Source organism: Nannobrachium achirus (genome assembly GCF_963921795.1).
Source record: "Nannobrachium achirus genome assembly, chromosome: 14".
In the NCBI taxonomy this organism is placed as follows: Eukaryota; Metazoa; Chordata; class Actinopteri; order Myctophiformes; family Myctophidae; genus Nannobrachium; species Nannobrachium achirus.
Genome location: NC_137821.1, coordinates 11476341 through 11496318, shown reverse-complemented (window position 1 = coordinate 11496318; position 19978 = coordinate 11476341). Strand labels below are relative to the sequence as shown.

Sequence of the window (19978 nt, the reverse complement as noted above, 5' to 3'; positions counted from 1 at the left end):
AAAATAGTTGACAGAGTGTTTGAAAGCATATGCATGTGCAATGTGTTTCCATGTTTGTGTGTACTAGGCAGCACTCACATTGGGGTTGACCTTAGGGTGACAGACAGCAAAGGGTCCCTTCTTGTCCAACAGCATGCCACAGTATCCAGAGCTCTTATACAGATCCTGTTCCTCATCCGTACACCCTTGGGTGCACCCTTGGGTGCATGGAGGATTACAGCTATGGAGATACAAGCAAGGAAATGGTGGTTGTTTGTGGATGAATGCATCTGTATCAATGCATGTGTTTATGCGTGTTCATGATGGAGTAGGCGCCGTTCATGTTAAAATGACTCACTTGGGGTCGGTCACCCAGCTGTGTCCGAACACATTGCGGTCACTGGTCAAGTTGCCGTCTGGCTTTCTCATGTCATCCTTGGCATTGTCATTGTAGTCTCCACACAGACCACACAATGTGTCCTTGTAACTGCAGGTCACCAGGTGGAGGCAAAGGAAAGAGTTGAGAGGAATTAAGTCATGGGACACCTGTTCAGTCACTGTACAAATCTTTATATTTGATCATTCAAATGATTAAAGAATAGGCTGTTATGAGTTTCACTCACTCTTTGATCACTTTGATGTCCATGTAATGGTTTCCATCGTAGCGGACGGTCACACCAAAGTCCATGGCTACAGTGTAGTGTCTCCCAGACTTGAACACAGAGACACCGCTGGCTGGAGTGACTGGCAGGTTGACATTGTTCCCATTCAGCTACGCAAGAGCAGCACAAGACAGACAAACATGGAAATTCAATATAAAGTTAAGCAAAGTTATGTGTTTTAAAGCATTTTATCGGGACTCCACCATTTTCCCTTCCAGAGATTTTTGAAATGCCGGCTGAGGGCCCTGGCCAATCTAATCAACCTCTGTAGTCACTAGTTGGGTCAGTAATTTGGGTGCTACACCTATCTCACCTGTACGGTGCCTCCTTTCAGGATGGAAATCTTCAGCAAGCCCAAGTTCAGCACACCCACGTACACATGCACAGCCTTAACGTAGGAAATGGTGGGTGTGTAGCGGTTTTCGTTGTCGGCATGGACCTCGAAGTGGGGCATGGAGGTGTGGTTGCAGGGTTTAGACATCACATAGCTGCAGTTGCCCATGAAGCTGTAGTAGAGACGGTCAAAGGTGGTGTAGTGTGGGTCTGTGTGGGCTATGCAGGTGGATGTGCCTGTATGAAAGATGGTGGAGGAAGGAAAGTGTTACTGCCTGCTCGGGTTACAAATATGTTTAATTATGTATATGACGATGCAGGAAGCCACAACACTCTGATTGTTAAAAGTGACAGGGTAGCAACCACTTAGCAACTAACTTCCGAATATTATTACCAAACCTTTAAGTGTATCATGATTAAGCAACTGCATGGCCTATTACTCTCTCAAAATGTAATCAGAAACTTTTATGTGTAATAGAGATTGTTTCCAGATACCGTAAACTACCATTGTCCTTTCTGTACAAACTTTCTCAATCTCATAGCCTGGAGGGATGATTTCACTGCTATGGGATGGTTCATTGTTAGACCAACTGACTGACCAATGCCGTAACTTCAATGCTTAACGTCAGGTTAACGTCAGTAACATGTATTTGGTTGGCCTGTCGGCCAGTCAGTCCAGCCAGCCAATGCTGCCTTCGTTTCCTTATCACCTGTGGGATAGCAGCCTGCTACTCCGTTGACCTCACGACACTCTTCTGTGGGGTCACATGAATTATCCACGCAGTCGAAGGTGTAGTTCCCTGCACAGTGACACAGTCTGGAGCAGCCGTCCCCAAAGATGATCTCTCCAGGCTGACACACATAAGGCAGGGCACAAAATCAGTATTTAGTCTGATTTATACATGGAATTGATCGCTATCATCTAATGTAATCATTTCATCTCCTCTCAGTTCATGGCACCTTGACTCAGATCATATATCTATCATTATTTACACACAGTCAGCACAGCCACGTGGGTCCCATATTGTTTCAAGGTGGGCTAAACTAATGTGGGCAATGTCAGGGGAAAATCTCGTTTTTGCGAACGCAAAACGTTCTACCCAATGGCTCAGTACCCGGTGCTGGAAATGAAACCACTTCCTCTCTTTCAGGCTGCTGTTCCCATTAATGGCCCAGCAGATGTCGCCATTTCACCTCCTACCAGTCGCAATAAAATATATCTCAATACAAGGGAATATGTTTTGTCTACATCTCCCAACAGACTGGTAAATTATACATTTCCATAGTACCCTGCCAGCAGACCGGGAAATGTGTCTAAAACATAAATTGCGTGCTGACACACTGACACCCACCACAGAGCATTGGATGGGCAAAGGGAGCGGAAGTACATGTTTTACTTCCCTCAAAATCCTGCCCAACTTCGAAGAAGGGGGTATAATCTATTTAGTGTAAAACCATTCCTCCTTAGGTTGAGTAGACATTTCACACTCTCCTACCTCATAGTACTGTCCGTTGGTGTGTTTGCATCCACATTCGGTGGTCCTCACACACTTTTCAGCAATGAGGATGTAGCCGGGGTCACACACACACGATTCCACACAGGGACCACCGCAGCCCGTGGGGGGCTTCCCAGCACACGTGTCCTGACAGGGGTCTGCACACGACTCATAGTGGCTGTTAGTGGGACAGTCCAGAGCTGCAGGAAGGACAGAGAGGGATAAGTATAAACACACACGCACACCCCCCCCCCCTCATTAGTCCTTAGATTCTTTCTCATTCTCCATAAATCCATCCACCTATTCATCCATCTATTCATCCATCCATCCATCCATCCATCCTCCACTGGTCTGTTGACTCACGGCAGAATGTTTGGTTCCTCCAGGGGGGGATGTTGACTCCACGGTCCTGGCACTCAGTGACGTAGGCTTCAATGGCCTCACACAGGATGGACGAGTTCCCTTCCAGCTCACACAGGTCAAACACACAGTCCTTGAAGTATTGCTGATAATCAAATGAATTCATATTAAGAAAATAGTTGACAGAGTGTTTGAAAGCATATGCATGTGCAATGTGTTTCCATGTTTGTGTGTACTAGGCAGCACTCACATTGGGGTTGACCTTAGGGTGACAGACAGCAAAGGGTCCCTTCTTGTCCAACAGCATGCCACAGTATCCAGAGCTCTTATACAGATCCTGTTCCTCATCCGTACACCCTTGGGTGCACCCTTGGGTGCATGGAGGATTACAGCTATGGAGATACAAGCAAGGAAATGGTGGTTGTTTGTGGATGAATGCATCTGTATCAATGCATGTGTTTATGCGTGTTCATGATGGAGTAGGCGCCGTTCATGTTAAAATGACTCACTTGGGGTCGGTCACCCAGCTGTGTCCGAACACATTGCGGTCACTGGTCAAGTTGCCGTCTGGCTTTCTCATGTCATCCTTGGCATTGTCATTGTAGTCTCCACACAGACCACACAATGTGTCCTTGTAACTGCAGGTCACCAGGTGGAGGCAAAGGAAAGAGTTGAGAGGAATTAAGTCATGGGACACCTGTTCAGTCACTGTACAAATCTTTATATTTGATCATTCAAATGATTAAAGAATAGGCTGTTATGAGTTTCACTCACTCTTTGATCACTTTGATGTCCATGTAATGGTTTCCATCGTAGCGGACGGTCACACCAAAGTCCATGGCTACAGTGTAGTGTCTCCCAGACTTGAACACAGAGACACCGCTGGCTGGAGTGACTGGCAGGTTGACATTGTTCCCATTCAGCTACGCAAGAGCAGCACAAGACAGACAAACATGGAAATTCAATATAAAGTTAAGCAAAGTTATGTGTTTTAAAGCATTTTATCGGGACTCCACCATTTTCCCTTCCAGAGATTTTTGAAATGCCGGCTGAGGGCCCTGGCCAATCTAATCAACCTCTGTAGTCACTAGTTGGGTCAGTAATTTGGGTGCTACACCTATCTCACCTGTACGGTGCCTCCTTTCAGGATGGAAATCTTCAGCAAGCCCAAGTTCAGCACACCCACGTACACATGCACAGCCTTAACGTAGGAAATGGTGGGTGTGTAGCGGTTTTCGTTGTCGGCATGGACCTCGAAGTGGGGCATGGAGGTGTGGTTGCAGGGTTTAGACATCACATAGCTGCAGTTGCCCATGAAGCTGTAGTAGAGACGGTCAAAGGTGGTGTAGTGTGGGTCTGTGTGGGCTATGCAGGTGGATGTGCCTGTATGAAAGATGGTGGAGGAAGGAAAGTGTTACTGCCTGCTCGGGTTACAAATATGTTTAATTATGTATATGACGATGCAGGAAGCCACAACACTCTGATTGTTAAAAGTGACAGGGTAGCAACCACTTAGCAACTAACTTCCGAATATTATTACCAAACCTTTAAGTGTATCATGATTAAGCAACTGCATGGCCTATTACTCTCTCAAAATGTAATCAGAAACTTTTATGTGTAATAGAGATTGTTTCCAGATACCGTAAACTACCATTGTCCTTTCTGTACAAACTTTCTCAATCTCATAGCCTGGAGGGATGATTTCACTGCTATGGGATGGTTCATTGTTAGACCAACTGACTGACCAATGCCGTAACTTCAATGCTTAACGTCAGTTTAACGTCAGTCCCATGTATATGGTTGGCCTGCCGGCCAGTCAGTCCAGCCAGCCATTGCTGCCTTTGTTTTCTTGATATTATCACCTGTGGGATAGCAGCCTGCTACTCCGTTGACCTCACGACACTCTTCTGTGGGGTCACAAGAATTATCCACGCAGTCGAAGGTGTAGTTCCCTGCACAGTGACACAGTCTGGAGCAGCCGTCCCCAAAGATGATCTCTCCAGGCTGACACACATAAGGCAGGGCATAAAGTCAGCATTTAGTCTGATTTATACATGGAATTGATCGCTATCATCTAATGTAATCATTTCATCTCCTCTCAGTTCATGGCACCTTGACTCAGATCATATATCGATCATTATTTACACACAGTCAGCAGAGCCACGTGGGTCCCATATTGTTTCAAGGTGGGCTAAACTAATGTGGCCAATGTCAGGGGGAAATCTCGTTTTTGCGAACACAAAACGTTCTACCCAATGGCTCCGTACCCGGTGCTGGAAATGAAACCACTTCCTCTATTTCAGGCTGCTGTTCCCATTAATGGCCCAGCAGATGTCGCATTTCACCTCCTACCAGTCGCAATAAAATATATCTCAATACAAGGGAATATGTTTTGTCTACATCTCCCAACAGACTGGTAAATTATACATTTCCATAGTACCCTGCCAGCAGACAGGGAAATGTGTCTAAAACATAAAATGCGTGCTGACACACTGACACCCACCACAGAGCATTGGATGGGCAAAGGGAGCGGAAGTACATGTTTTACTTCCCTCAACATCCTGCCCAATTTCGAAGAAGGGGGTATAATCTATTTAGTGTAAAACCATTCCTCCTTAGGTTGAGTAGACATTTCACACTCTCCTACCTCATAGTACTGTCCGTTGGTGTGTTTGCATCCACATTCGGTGGTCCTCACACACTTTTCAGCAATGACGATGTAGCCGGGGTCACACACACACGATTCCACACAGGGACCACCGCAGCCCGTGGGGGGCTTCCCAGCACACGTGTCCTGACAGGGGTCTGCACACGACTCATAGTGGCTGTTAGTGGGACAGTCCAGAGCTGCAGGAAGGACAGAGAGGGATAAGTATACACACACACACACACACACACACACACACGCACACGCACACACACACACACACAACACACACACACACACACACTCACACATACAACTGGAACAGGTTCTTATTGCGACCTCATTTTTATCATTAGTCTTTAGATTCTTTCTCATTCTCCATCCATCCATCCATCCATCCATCCATCCATCCATCTATTCATCCATCCATCCATCCTCCACTGGTCTGTTGACTCACGGCAGAATGTTTGGTTCCTCCAGGGGGGGATGTTGACTCCACGGTCCTGGCACTCAGTGACGTAGGCTTCAATGGCCTCACACAGGATGGACGAGTTCCCTTCCAGCTCACACAGGTCAAACACACAGTCCTTGAAGTATTGCTGATAATCAAATGAATTCATATTAAGAAAATAGTTGACAGAGTGTTTGAAGCATATGCATGTGCAATGTGTTTCCATGTTTGTGTGTATTAGGCAGCACTCACATTGGGGTTGACCTTAGGTTGACAGACAGCAAAGGGTCCCTTCTTGTCCAACAGCATGCCACAGTATCCAGAGCTCTTATACAGATCCTGTTCCTCATCCGTACACCCTTGGGTGCACCCTTGGGTGCATGGAGGATTACAGCTATGGAGATACAAGCAAGGAAATGGTGGTTGTTTGTGGATGAATGCATCTGTATCAATGCATGTGTTCATGCATGTTCATGATGGAGTAGGCGCCGTTCATGTTAAAATGACTCACTTGGGGTCGGTCACCCAGCTGTGTCCGAACACATTGCGGTCACTGGTCAAGTTGCCGTCTGGCTTTCTCATGTCATCCTTGGCATTGTCATTGTAGTCTCCACAGAGACCACACAATGTGTCCTTGTAACTGCAGGTCACCAGGTGGAGGCAAAGGAAAGAGTTGAGAGGAATTAAGTCATGACATGGGACACCTGTTCAGTCACTGTACAAATCTTTATATTTGATCATTCAAATGATTAAAGAATAGGCTGTTATGAGTTTCACTCACTCTTTGATCACTTTGATGTCCATGTAATGGTTTCCATCGTAGCGGACGGTCACACCAAAGTCCATGGCTACAGTGTAGTGTCTCCCAGACTTGAACACAGAGACACCGCTGGCTGGAGTGACTGGCAGGTTGACATTGTTCCCATTCAGCTACGCAAGAGCAGCACAAGACAGACAAACATGGAAATTCAATATAAAGTTAAGCAAAGTTATGTGTTTTAAAGCATTTTATCGGGACTCCACCATTTTCCCTTCCAGAGATTTTTGAAATGCCGGCTGAGGGCCCTGGCCAATCTAATCAACCTCTGTAGTCACTAGTTGGGTCAGTAATTTGGGTGCTACACCTATCTCACCTGTACGGTGCCTCCTTTCAGGATGGAAATCTTCAGCAAGCCCAAGTTCAGCACACCCACGTACACATGCACAGCCTTAACGTAGGAAATGGTGGGTGTGTAGCGGTTTTCGTTGTCGGCATGGACCTCGAAGTGGGGCATGGAGGTGTGGTTGCAGGGTTTAGACATCACATAGCTGCAGTTGCCCATGAAGCTGTAGTAGAGACGGTCAAAGGTGGTGTAGTGTGGGTCTGTGTGGGCTATGCAGGTGGATGTGCCTGTATGAAAGATGGTGGAGGAAGGAAAGTGTTACTGCCTGCTCGGGTTACAAATATGTTTAATTATGTATATGACGATGCAGGAAGCCACAACACTCTGATTGTTAAAAGTGACAGGGTAGCAACCACTTAGCAACTAACTTCCGAATATTATTACCAAACCTTTAAGTGTATCATGATTAAGCAACTGCATGGCCTATTACTCTCTCAAAATGTAATCAGAAACTTTTATGTGTAATAGAGATTGTTTCCAGATACCGTAAACTACCATTGTCCTTTCTGTACAAACTTTCTCAATCTCATAGCCTGGAGGGATGATTTCACTGCTATGGGATGGTTCATTGTTAGACCAACTGACTGACCAATGCCGTAACTTCAATGCTTAACGTCAGTTTAACGTCAGTCCCATGTATATGGTTGGCCTGCCGGCCAGTCAGTCCAGCCAGCCATTGCTGCCTTTGTTTTCTTGATATTATCACCTGTGGGATAGCAGCCTGCTACTCCGTTGACCTCACGACACTCTTCTGTGGGGTCACAAGAATTATCCACGCAGTCGAAGGTGTAGTTCCCTGCACAGTGACACAGTCTGGAGCAGCCGTCCCCAAAGATGATCTCTCCAGGCTGACACACATAAGGCAGGGCATAAAGTCAGCATTTAGTCTGATTTATACATGGAATTGATCGCTATCATCTAATGTAATCATTTCATCTCCTCTCAGTTCATGGCACCTTGACTCAGATCATATATCGATCATTATTTACACACAGTCAGCAGAGCCACGTGGGTCCCATATTGTTTCAAGGTGGGCTAAACTAATGTGGCCAATGTCAGGGGGAAATCTCGTTTTTGCGAACACAAAACGTTCTACCCAATGGCTCCGTACCCGGTGCTGGAAATGAAACCACTTCCTCTATTTCAGGCTGCTGTTCCCATTAATGGCCCAGCAGATGTCGCATTTCACCTCCTACCAGTCGCAATAAAATATATCTCAATACAAGGGAATATGTTTTGTCTACATCTCCCAACAGACTGGTAAATTATACATTTCCATAGTACCCTGCCAGCAGACAGGGAAATGTGTCTAAAACATAAAATGCGTGCTGACACACTGACACCCACCACAGAGCATTGGATGGGCAAAGGGAGCGGAAGTACATGTTTTACTTCCCTCAACATCCTGCCCAATTTCGAAGAAGGGGGTATAATCTATTTAGTGTAAAACCATTCCTCCTTAGGTTGAGTAGACATTTCACACTCTCCTACCTCATAGTACTGTCCGTTGGTGTGTTTGCATCCACATTCGGTGGTCCTCACACACTTTTCAGCAATGACGATGTAGCCGGGGTCACACACACACGATTCCACACAGGGACCACCGCAGCCCGTGGGGGGCTTCCCAGCACACGTGTCCTGACAGGGGTCTGCACACGACTCATAGTGGCTGTTAGTGGGACAGTCCAGAGCTGCAGGAAGGACAGAGAGGGATAAGTATACACACACACACACACACACACACACACACACACGCACACACACACACACACACACACACACACACACACACACACACACACACACACACACACACACACTCACACATACAACTGGAACAGGTTCTTATTGCGACCTCATTTTTATCATTAGTCTTTAGATTCTTTCTCATTCTCCATCCATCCATCCATCCATCCATCCATCCATCCATCTATTCATCCATCCATCCATCCATCCATCCTCCACTGGTCTGTTGACTCACGGCAGAATGTTTGGTTCCTCCAGGGGGGGATGTTGACTCCACGGTCCTGGCACTCAGTGACGTAGGCTTCAATGGCCTCACACAGGATGGACGAGTTCCCTTCCAGCTCACACAGGTCAAACACACAGTCCTTGAAGTATTGCTGATAATCAAATGAATTCATATTAAGAAAATAGTTGACAGAGTGTTTGAAGCATATGCATGTGCAATGTGTTTCCATGTTTGTGTGTATTAGGCAGCACTCACATTGGGGTTGACCTTAGGTTGACAGACAGCAAAGGGTCCCTTCTTGTCCAACAGCATGCCACAGTATCCAGAGCTCTTATACAGATCCTGTTCCTCATCCGTACACCCTTGGGTGCACCCTTGGGTGCATGGAGGATTACAGCTATGGAGATACAAGCAAGGAAATGGTGGTTGTTTGTGGATGAATGCATCTGTATCAATGCATGTGTTCATGCATGTTCATGATGGAGTAGGCGCCGTTCATGTTAAAATGACTCACTTGGGGTCGGTCACCCAGCTGTGTCCGAACACATTGCGGTCACTGGTCAAGTTGCCGTCTGGCTTTCTCATGTCATCCTTGGCATTGTCATTGTAGTCTCCACAGAGACCACACAATGTGTCCTTGTAACTGCAGGTCACCAGGTGGAGGCAAAGGAAAGAGTTGAGAGGAATTAAGTCATGACATGGGACACCTGTTCAGTCACTGTACAAATCTTTATATTTGATCATTCAAATGATTAAAGAATAGGCTGTTATGAGTTTCACTCACTCTTTGATCACTTTGATGTCCATGTAATGGTTTCCATCGTAGCGGACGGTCACACCAAAGTCCATGGCTACAGTGTAGTGTCTCCCAGACTTGAACACAGAGACACCGCTGGCTGGAGTGACTGGCAGGTTGACATTGTTCCCATTCAGCTACGCAAGAGCAGCACAAGACAGACAAATATGGAAATTCATTATAAAGTTAAGCAAAGTTATGTGTTTTAAAGCATTTTATCAGGACTCCACAATTTTCCCTTTCAGAGATTTTTGAAATGCCGGCTGAGGGCCCTGGCCAATCTAATCAACCTCTGTAGTCACTTCTTGGGTCAGTAATGTGGGTGCTACACCTATCTCACCTGTACGGTGCCTCCTTTCAGGATGGAAATCTTCATCAAGCCCAAGTTCAGCACGCCCACGTACACATGCACAGCCTTCACGTAGGAAATGGTGGGTGTGTAGCGGTTTTCGTTGTCGGCATGGACCTCGAAGTGGGGCATGGAGGTGTGGTTGCAGGGTTTAGACATCACATAGCTGCAGTTGCCCATGAAGCTGTAGTAGAGACGGTCAAAGGTGGTGTAGTGTGGGTCTGTGTGGGCTATGCAGGTGGATGTACCTGTATGAAAGATTGTGGAGGAAGGAAAGTGTTACTGCCTGCTTGGGTTACAAATATGTTTAATTAATTAATTGCGACCGAAGGTCGCATTATACCCTGAAAAACCTTGTCGCTTGTCTGTCCGGCTGTACAGGAAGTGATGTCAGTGTGATGTCACATGTTTTTCAGTAGAGGAAGTACAGGAAGTGATGTCACTTGACATCACTTTTATGCCCATATATGAGTCATTCTGTACCACATCACTGTGACTCACTGTGAAGTTGATTGCATGGCAAAGCGAAAGTTGATCACAGTGATGTGGTACAGAATGACTCATATGTGGGCATAAAAGGGATGTCACGTGACATTGTACAGAAAATGGAGAACAAAAATGCGAATGTTAGGGTACCCCTTATGCCCATATATGGAGATCCACAGGCATCAAACCAAGGCCCTACGTTTTATGCCCATATATGGAGATTCCTATATTGTCAATATTAAGAACATTATTATGGCCCATATATGGAGATCCACAGGCATCAAACCAAGGCCCTAACTCACCCTAACCCTAACCCTAACCCATACATGGAGATTTCCAGGCCAAAAATGAGAATATTAGGGTACCCCCTTATGCCCATATATGGAGATCCACAAGCATCAAACCAAGGCCCTAACACAAGGCCCTGCTTGGCATTACTTATGTACGTTTTATGCCCATATATGGAGATTCCTATATTGTCAATATTAAGGATATTATTAAGGATATTATGTTATCAATATTAAGGACATATATGGGCGGTGTGTTCCTCACTCCACGTCATCAGCGCCCACACTCTAGGTGGGGTTGGCGATAGGGCCTTTCTGTGTGGAGTTTGCATGTTCTCTCCGTGTCTCCTAGGGTTGATACCCTCACAAAAACATGAACAAACTCCCCCCAGAATGACAACAACTAGAAGCGTCAGAGAAACGCTGTGGTTGGCCAGATGGCCAAGAATTGGCACGACCTCGCCCTTTATGTCACCCTGAGGTCGCAAGTCACCCTGAGGTGTCTTACTAGTTATGTATATAACGATACAGGAAGCCACAACACTCTGATTGTTAAATGTGACGGGGTAGCAACCACATAGCAACTAACTTCCAATTATTATTACTGAACCATTAAGTGTATCATGATTAAGCAACTGCATGGCCTATTACTCTCTCAAAATGTAATCAGAAACTGTCATGTGTAATAGAGATTGTTTCCAGATACCGTAAACTGCCATTGTCCTTTCAGTAAAAATGTTCTCAATCCCATAGCCTGGAGTGATGATTTCACTGCTATGGGATGATTCATTGTTAGACCAAGTGACTGACCAATGCCGTAACTTCAATGCTTAACGTCAGGTTAACGTCAGTCACATGTATATGGTTGGCCTGCCGGCCAGTCAGTACAGCCAACCAATACTGCCTTTGTATTCCTTAATATTCATTCTCTCACCTTTGGGATAGCAGCCTGCTACTCCGTTGACCTCACGACACTCTTCTGTGGGGTCACAGAAGTTATCCACACAGTCCAAGGTGTTGTTCCCTGCACAGCGACACAGTCTGGAGCAGCCGTCCCCAACGATGATCTCTCCAGGCTGACAAACACAAAACAGGGCAGGAAGACAGTCTTTAGTCTAATTGTGGGCTCGCTGAAAGCGAGCACACGTATGTTATCCTCATTATTTAATTAACTATCAGTCATCTATATATAGTAAGTTCTCCTCAAAACTTTGGCACACATCTACTCCTACATACTTACACCGAAAAACACCATTCAAACTTTAATGTGCTCAGCTGTGACTTTTTGCAACAATTGGCCAAATGGTGGCGCTGTAGGAAGCCTTTGAAAAAGCAAACTTTGAACCGGTACTATAGCTCATGCTCTGTTTGACATACAGCCATGAAACCTGGACACACGTCTCCTCATGCCGAACAATTTGTTCCACTCTGACTTTTGACCTCTGACCTTTAGATCTCCCACCATTTTGAATTATATGAAAAACTGTAAAAATCTATCTCCTCCTGGAATTTTCGCGTCAAATGCACAAAGATTTTTTCACATGAACTTTGGACCAACATCTTCTCAGACTATGGGGTGAGAAATAATTTGTTTGTAATAATTCAATGAATATTGCAGTTTTATGCAAATTATTCTTCTGCCTCTAAATCATACATGCAAATTCACGTTCATGACATTTGGCAAAGATGTAGAGGGTTAGTCCAAATATCACTGAAACCAATCTTATTCCAATTGGCCAAAGGGGGGCGCTATACAAAGCATTTGAAAATTCAAACTTTAGATGGGCATAAGTCATGCCTTGTTTGGCTTGAAGACATGCAACTTGCTTACACACGTGCCTTGACTCAATAGGAACACATCTCTGTCTTTGTCAAGTAAGCTCCGCCCTTAGATTTTCCGCCATTTTGAACAGTTTGTAAAACGCTTAAACCCACATTTTATTCTGGTATTTTCACGTCACGTGCACAAAACATTTTTTACATGAACTTTGGACCAATATCTAAAGAGCTGTCAGATCGGATTTTTTTTTAAATTGAAACATGCTTTTTCAATAATTCAATGAATATTGCAGTTTTATGCAAATTATTCTTCTGCCTCAAAGTCATACATGCAAAGTAACATGTTTATGGCATTTGGCAAAGATGTAGAGGATTAATCCAAATATCACTAAAACCAATCTTACCCCAATTGGCCAAAGGGGGGCGCTATATCATTTTGAGCAGTTTGTGAAACGCTTAAACCTGTTTTTATTCTGGGATATTTTTTTTGCAATTTGCATGAAACATTCTACACACAATCTAAGGACCTTTAACTAACATGCCTATGAAGTGCACACAAAAAAAGAATAAAATAATAATAATAATAAATATAGCTGCAAGCAGTGATAAAGTGGCCAAAAACACCTCAAATCATGAACACAGCCTGCGATGTGCGTGAAATCTTGCAAGCACATTCCCACTAGGTTAAGGAACAGATGCCACCCTTCTCACATTGACCTGTTATAGCGCCACCAGCGGGTCAACTTTTGCATAACACATTTTTGGAACAAAATGCCTCAAATCATGCATGCAGCGTCCGATTGTGTCAGTAACGTCAAAGAGAGCACGGTCTGCGATCTTGACATTTTGTACTTTCATAGCCATTGTTTTCTGGCTTGAAGCGAGCCCACAATTGTTTCGAAGGAACAATATTTTCTAGTTTTTCTTTGATTTCTTTTCCCACTTCTTGCTTTTCCTGCTTTTTTCCCGCAGCTTTTTTCCTTTCCTACTTTTTTCTGGCTTGGCCACTTTATCGCTGCTTGCAGCTATATTTTATAATTGTTTTTTTTTTATAATTCAATGAATATTGCAGTTTTATGCAAATTATTCTTCTGCCTCTAAAACATACATGCAATGTCACATTTTCATGATGAAATACTTTCACTTTGGCCTATTATAGAGCCACCAGGAGGCCAAAAAACCTACCTGACCTGCTGGAGACCTGTTCTCAGAAGAACACTGCTTCTAGTTTTTCTTTGATTTCTTTGATTTCTTTCTTTTGCTTTTTTCCGCTGCTTTTTTCCTTTCCTACTTTTTCCTGGCTTAGAAACGTTATCGCTGCTTGCAGCTATATTTTTATTATGATTTAATTGTCTCAGTTCATGACACCTTGACTCAGATCATCTATAGATCATCTATAGATCATTTACACCCAGTCAACACGGACACGTGGGTTTCTTATGGTTTCTTGCGGTGAATCCCGACTAGGCAATTGGCCTTATGTGTGCAATGGTTCCTTTGAAAAGATAGTTTCCAACGTGGGTCCTAATCAGATTGAAATGGTAGACTAAGCATTGTAAAGTATGGCATCTAACCTCGTAGTAGTTGTTGTGTTCATCCAGACAGCCACAAGTCTCCAGTTTGACACAACGGCTTCCCTTAAAGACGTAACCCTGCTTACAGAAGCAGCCACTAATGCAGGGGAGAATGCAGATGGGGGAGGGTTCCTGACAGCTGGGAATACAAGCTGGACCACACTCTATGTACTCAGCATTAGGAGGACACCTTACTGTTGGTCACAAGATAACAAAGAAAAACAACACAGTCAGAAAATGGAATAAATGCTTTGTAAATGAGTTAGAAACGAGAAAAGGACAAAAGGAATCTATAATGAATTTATAATCAATCTATCAGGAATTTATAACATTCAAATGCTATACTGACAATGTTTGTTTATTTTCAAACTTACATGTTGTGCCTGATGCGGTTGGTTTTGGTGTAGTTTGTCCACTATTTAAAGGTGCAGCAGTTGGTCCAGTATTTGGAGGTGCAGTTTCAATTATAATTGGAGGTGCAGGTGTAGTTGGTCCAGGAGTTGGAGGTGCAGGTGTAGTAGGATCTGAAGTTGAAGGTTATCAAATGTAGCACTATTAATGCCTAATTGGCCTGTTACTCTCTTAAAATGTAACCAGAAACTTTTATGTGAAATAGAGATGCTGTAAGCTGCCATTGTCCTTTCAGTATAAACTTTATCGATCAGCCTGCGATGTGCGTGAAATCTTGCAAGCACATTCCCACTAGGTTAAGGAACAGATGCCACCCTTCTCACATTGACCTGTTATAGCGCCACCAGCGGGTCAACTTTTGCATAACACATTTTTGGAACAAAATGCCTCAAATCATGCATGCAGCGTCCGATTGTGTCAGTAACGTCAAAGAGAGCACGGCCAGGAATTTATAACATTCAAATGCTATACTGACAATGTTTGTTTATTTTCAAACTTACATGTTGTGCCTGATGTGGTTGGTTTTGGTGTAGTTTGTCCACTATTTAAAGGTGCAGCAGTTGGTCCAGTATTTGGAGGTGCAGTTTCAATTATAATTGGAGGTGCAGGTGTAGTTGGTCCAGGAGTTGGAGGTGCAGGTGTAGTAGGATCTGAAGTTGAAGGTTATCAAATGTAGCACTATTAATGCATCATTGGCCTGTTACTCTCTTAAAATGTAACCAGAAACTTTTATGTGAAATAGAGATGCTGTAAGCTGCCATTGTCCTTTCAGTATAAACTTTATCGACCAGCCTGCGATGTGCGTGAAATCTTGCAAGCACATTCCCACTAGGTTAAGGAACAGATGCCACCCTTCTCACATTGACCTGTTCTCACAGGTCAATGAAATACAGATGCTGTAAGTTGCCATTGTCCTTTCAGTATAAACTTTATCGATCAGCCTGCGATGTGCGTGAAATCTTGCAAGCACATTCCCACTAGGTTAAGGAACAGATGCCACCCTTCTCACATTGACCTGTTATAGCGCCACCAGCGGGTCAACTTTTGCATAACACATTTTTGGAACATAAATGAAATAGAGATGCTGTAAGCTGCCATTGTCCTTTCAGTATAAACTTTATCGATCAGCCTGCGATGTGCGTGAAATCTTGCAAGCACATTCCCACTATTAAGGAACAGATGCCACCCTTCTCACATTGACCTGTTATAGCGCCACCAGCGGGTCAACTTTTGCATAACACATTTTTGGAACAAAATGCCTCAAATCATGCATGCAGCGTCCGATTGTGTCAGTAACGTCAAAGAGAGCACGGCCAGGAATTTATAACATTCAAATGCTATACTGACAATGTTTGTTTATTTTCAAACTTACATGTTGTGCCTGATGTGGTTGGTTTTGGTGTAGTTTGTCCACTATTTAAAGGTGCAGCAGTTGGTCCAGTATTTGGAGGTGCAGTTTCAATTATAATTGGAGGTGCAGGTGTAGTTGGTCCAGGAGTTGGAGGTGCAGGTGTAGTAGGATCTGAAGTTGAAGGTTATCAAATGTAGCACTATTAATGCATCATTGGCCTGTTACTCTCTTAAAATGTAACCAGAAACTTTTATGTGAAATAGAGATGCTGTAAGCTGCCATTGTCCTTTCAGTATAAACTTTATCGATCCCATAGCCTGGAGGGATAATTTAGCTGCTATGGGATGCTTCATTGTTAGACCAACTGACTGAACAACACTGTAAGTTCAATGTTTAACAACTGTCAGTCAGTCAGTCAGTTGCATTCACATAATACAGTATATTGTTGGCATTAGGCCAGTCAGTCCAGCCAACCAATGCCACCTTTGTTTTCCTTGATATTCTCACCTTTGGGATAGCAGCCTAATTCTCTGTTGACCTCACGACACTCTTCTGTGGGCTCACAGGAATTATCCACACAGTCCAAGGTGTTGTTCCCTGCACAGCGACACAGTCTGGAGCAGCCGTCCCCAAAGATGATCTCTCCAGGCTGACAAACAGATGACAGGGCAGGAAGTCAGTCTTTAGTCTAAAGGCCACTTTTAACCGCACAGATTCGTCGACGATTCGGCGGCGGAAGGCGGCGGATAGCGTCGGTTGCCGAACGGGAGCTCATCGTCAGGTTTTCGGCAGCGGGTCGGGAACGTTATCGACCGAAAACTGGAAAACTGGACTTGCCCGGTTTTGTTGAGTCGGTCCCTTGCCCGTCGGCAGTGAAATGAGCCAACGAGAGCGGATAAAAGACAACACACAATCCGCTGATAGCTATCTGTTTGGCATACATACTGTTTCCACACAGTCACAGAGGACACCGAGACAACACACTACACACAACTGAATAAAGTGGGCTAGTAATAGTGCAGCAGCTGCCCGTGTTGTTGTTTTTTTTTTTTCTTCTCCTCTGCACGGAGAACAGTCACGTACAGAGTGCCTCCGTGCCTACTAGTGGTTAGATTACCTCCTCTTTCAGCTGTGAAAAGCTGGATGTGTGCTTCAGCGTATGACGGTGCGTGTCGAGCATAGCAGACATATGTAAGCTCACAACGCTTCAAGTTCCGACATGTTGTGAGCTTGTAGCTCTGATATTTTCAATGCGTGACGTCACACCATCGTATCGTATGACAAAATAATACAACTGCACACAGCAGCGGAGGCAGAACGCTGAAGCAGCAACAAGCTGTTGTGAAAGTGTCAGATCATGATATAATTTTAAATGATTATGATTGGTTTTAAAGGTTGTTCTACTTTATCCAAATAATAATATTAATAATAGGCTTAATAACAGCATTTTCCGACAGCGACGGCATGCAGGGACGAGTGAAAATAGCCTTTCAGACTACTGCCACCTCCTGGTTTGGAATGGTATTTCATGCGATCTCTCCGCGCATGCGCACAATTGCATACAGTAAGTACAGTCGGCATACAGTCGGCAGACGAAGTTCTGTGCAGTTCTTTGCAGTCCTTTGCAAGTTCTTTGCAGTTCTTTGCAGTCCTTTGCAAGTTCTTTGCAGTCCTTTGCAGACTTTTTGGTGTGGAGAGGCCTTAATGTATACATGGAATTGATCTATATCATCTCTAATGTAATCATTTCATCTCCTCTCAGTTCATGACACCTTGATTCAGATCATATAGATTATCTATAGATTACTTACTCCCTGACAGCATGGCCAAGTACGTCCCATATTGTTTCACGGTGGGCTAAATTATTATGGGCAACTTGTGGGCAATATCAGCCTGGGTCCCAAATGGGTTTGTCCATGGGGGCTTTAAGTGGGTTCTACACAATGGCTCAGTAACCGGTGCTGGAAATGAGGCCCTCTTCGGGTTCTCTTTCAGCCTACTGCTCGCTCTGGTCCCAACCAATAGCATTCATTTCTGGTAGCAGAAAACTGCGGATTTGAAGAAACCAATGCGGGCTTGTAGAAACCAATGGCGTTGCTTTGCCAGCAGACAGACAGACAGAAAGACAGACAGACAGAAATAACGTCTACATTTCCCAACAGACTGGTAAATTATACATTTACATAGTACCCCGCCAGCAGACCGGGAAATGTGGCTAAAAATATTTGAGTGCCATAGTTTTGCCATAACTAAATAATAACTAATATCGATCACTGCCACAGCTTTTTCCTATTGTATTTACCAGATTTTCGGAGGCTCATTGTTTGCGGGGGTTCCTGTTCTACGGTTCAAGAGTTACAGGGCAAAACGTAAAGTGGGCCGTTATAGCGCCACCATGAGGCCGAGTGATGTAATTATTTTTCGATTCATTCTTAAAATCATTATGAATCTCCTCTCCGAGGTTTGAAACTGTAGCTCCTATGGTTTACGAGAGAAAAATACTTGAAAGTGATTTCTTGCATTGTCCCATTATAAGTCAATGGGGACAATTAAGCGTCGTTTTTTGCCGATTACGTCGGCATGGTAAGGCGGATCGGAACGAAAGGTAATAGAACACCATTCCCGGCCGAGCCGCACATTTTGATGTATATATTGCGCGAGTGGCGTAAATGGTGCGGCACTAGTTACGCGCCGAAGTCAGGCTACATACACACAGACACACAGACAGACACACACACAGACCCACACAGCCACGTATAGGGAGCTGCACACAGCTCCAAAAAAGCAGAAATGTATTGATTGTTCTGCAGCCAGAATGAATACAGTTCAATGGATGGCCGGGAGTGGCTTTCGCGAGGCATCATGGGAAACGGAGTCTTTACCTTCATTCCCGTCAGCTGCAGCACAGGGCTATTGGTTACCATGGTAACCAGCTAAGAAGTGCAGGGACGTCTTAAGGGGGCCACAGCACTTCGGAGGAAGGTTAAGACGTCTTAGGCACCCCATATGTTAAAGAGGTGGTGCCATAGTTTTGTACTTTTTCTGGTTTTCATGTATCTATGAGGTTGACAGAACGTCATTAGACCCCCTGGTGTGGTTGTTATGAACAATTATGTATTCCCTTTGTATTTTGGGTTTCTTCCTCGAGGCTGCCACCTTGTGGGTCAAAAGTGCCGATCCAAAAACACAGATAGAGTGACATCATATAATCATCCCCTCCCCTTTTACCATTCACCCAACACTGTGGGTGTGGCTAACTTCAGCTGGGTTACCAGTTACCACCAACCATGACAACCAGGCTAGTGGGTGTGGCTACATAAAAACCTAATTAGTGTGGTTGCCCAACAGGGCAACACATTATAGTCCTAGAGAAACTTTATAGACTTCTAGGGTAACTTTTCTGCTGCCATTGGAAATTGATGGAATCAGGAAACTTTATTTGTTACTTGGGTAACTTTTCCACTGCCATTGGAAATTGATGGAATCAATGGGAATGGGAATCAATAGGGAATCAATGGGATAGGGAATCAGTAGGGACTCAATGGGAGTGGGAATCAATAATCAATAGGGAATCAATTGGTCGAGCTTCACATGACAGTTAGCTTACCGCAGAATATACTCACGTCAGCAACCACACTTGCAATTTCCAAATTCAACTTTTCTAGTTTTAACTCTTTCTGTACACTTTTTTGGAGAAAAGAAATCTTCCTCCTAGTATAATCAACCAGTAAGACTCCCTAATCGGGAGATAAGCGACCGTTGGTCGCTTATCTCCACAAATATCACAACCTCCACCTCTCACGTCATACGGGTAGCCATAGTTACACCTGGAATGTTGAATCTCCATATATGGAGATAACCTACGCATCACACAAAGTCTGA

The 19978-nt window shown here is 44.4% G+C and overlaps 2 protein-coding genes across 2 annotated transcripts; both read right to left on the bottom strand.

The window, feature by feature from the left end:
• Positions 1-63: 63 nt before the first annotated feature.
• Positions 64-2996, bottom strand: LOC308297802 (zonadhesin-like; the record flags this gene model as incomplete). Its single annotated transcript, XM_080741369.1, has 7 exons — positions 64-220; positions 338-466; positions 603-751; positions 955-1211; positions 1685-1826; positions 2471-2670; positions 2834-2996. 7 exons carry the CDS (start codon positions 2994-2996, stop codon positions 64-66), a joined length of 1197 nt encoding a protein of 398 aa, XP_080597495.1.
• Positions 2997-3065: 69 nt separating this feature from the next.
• On the bottom strand, positions 3066-19020 carry LOC308297800 (zonadhesin-like; the record flags this gene model as incomplete). Its single annotated transcript, XM_080741367.1, has 22 exons — positions 3066-3222; positions 3340-3468; positions 3605-3753; positions 3957-4213; positions 4693-4834; positions 5478-5677; positions 5935-6076; positions 6181-6322; positions 6440-6568; positions 6710-6858; positions 7062-7318; positions 7798-7939; positions 8583-8782; positions 9073-9214; positions 9319-9460; positions 9578-9706; positions 9848-9996; positions 10200-10456; positions 11916-12057; positions 14335-14528; positions 16604-16745; positions 18979-19020. 22 exons carry the CDS (start codon positions 19018-19020, stop codon positions 3066-3068), a joined length of 3534 nt encoding a protein of 1177 aa, XP_080597493.1.
• Positions 19021-19978: the final 958 nt, after the last annotated feature.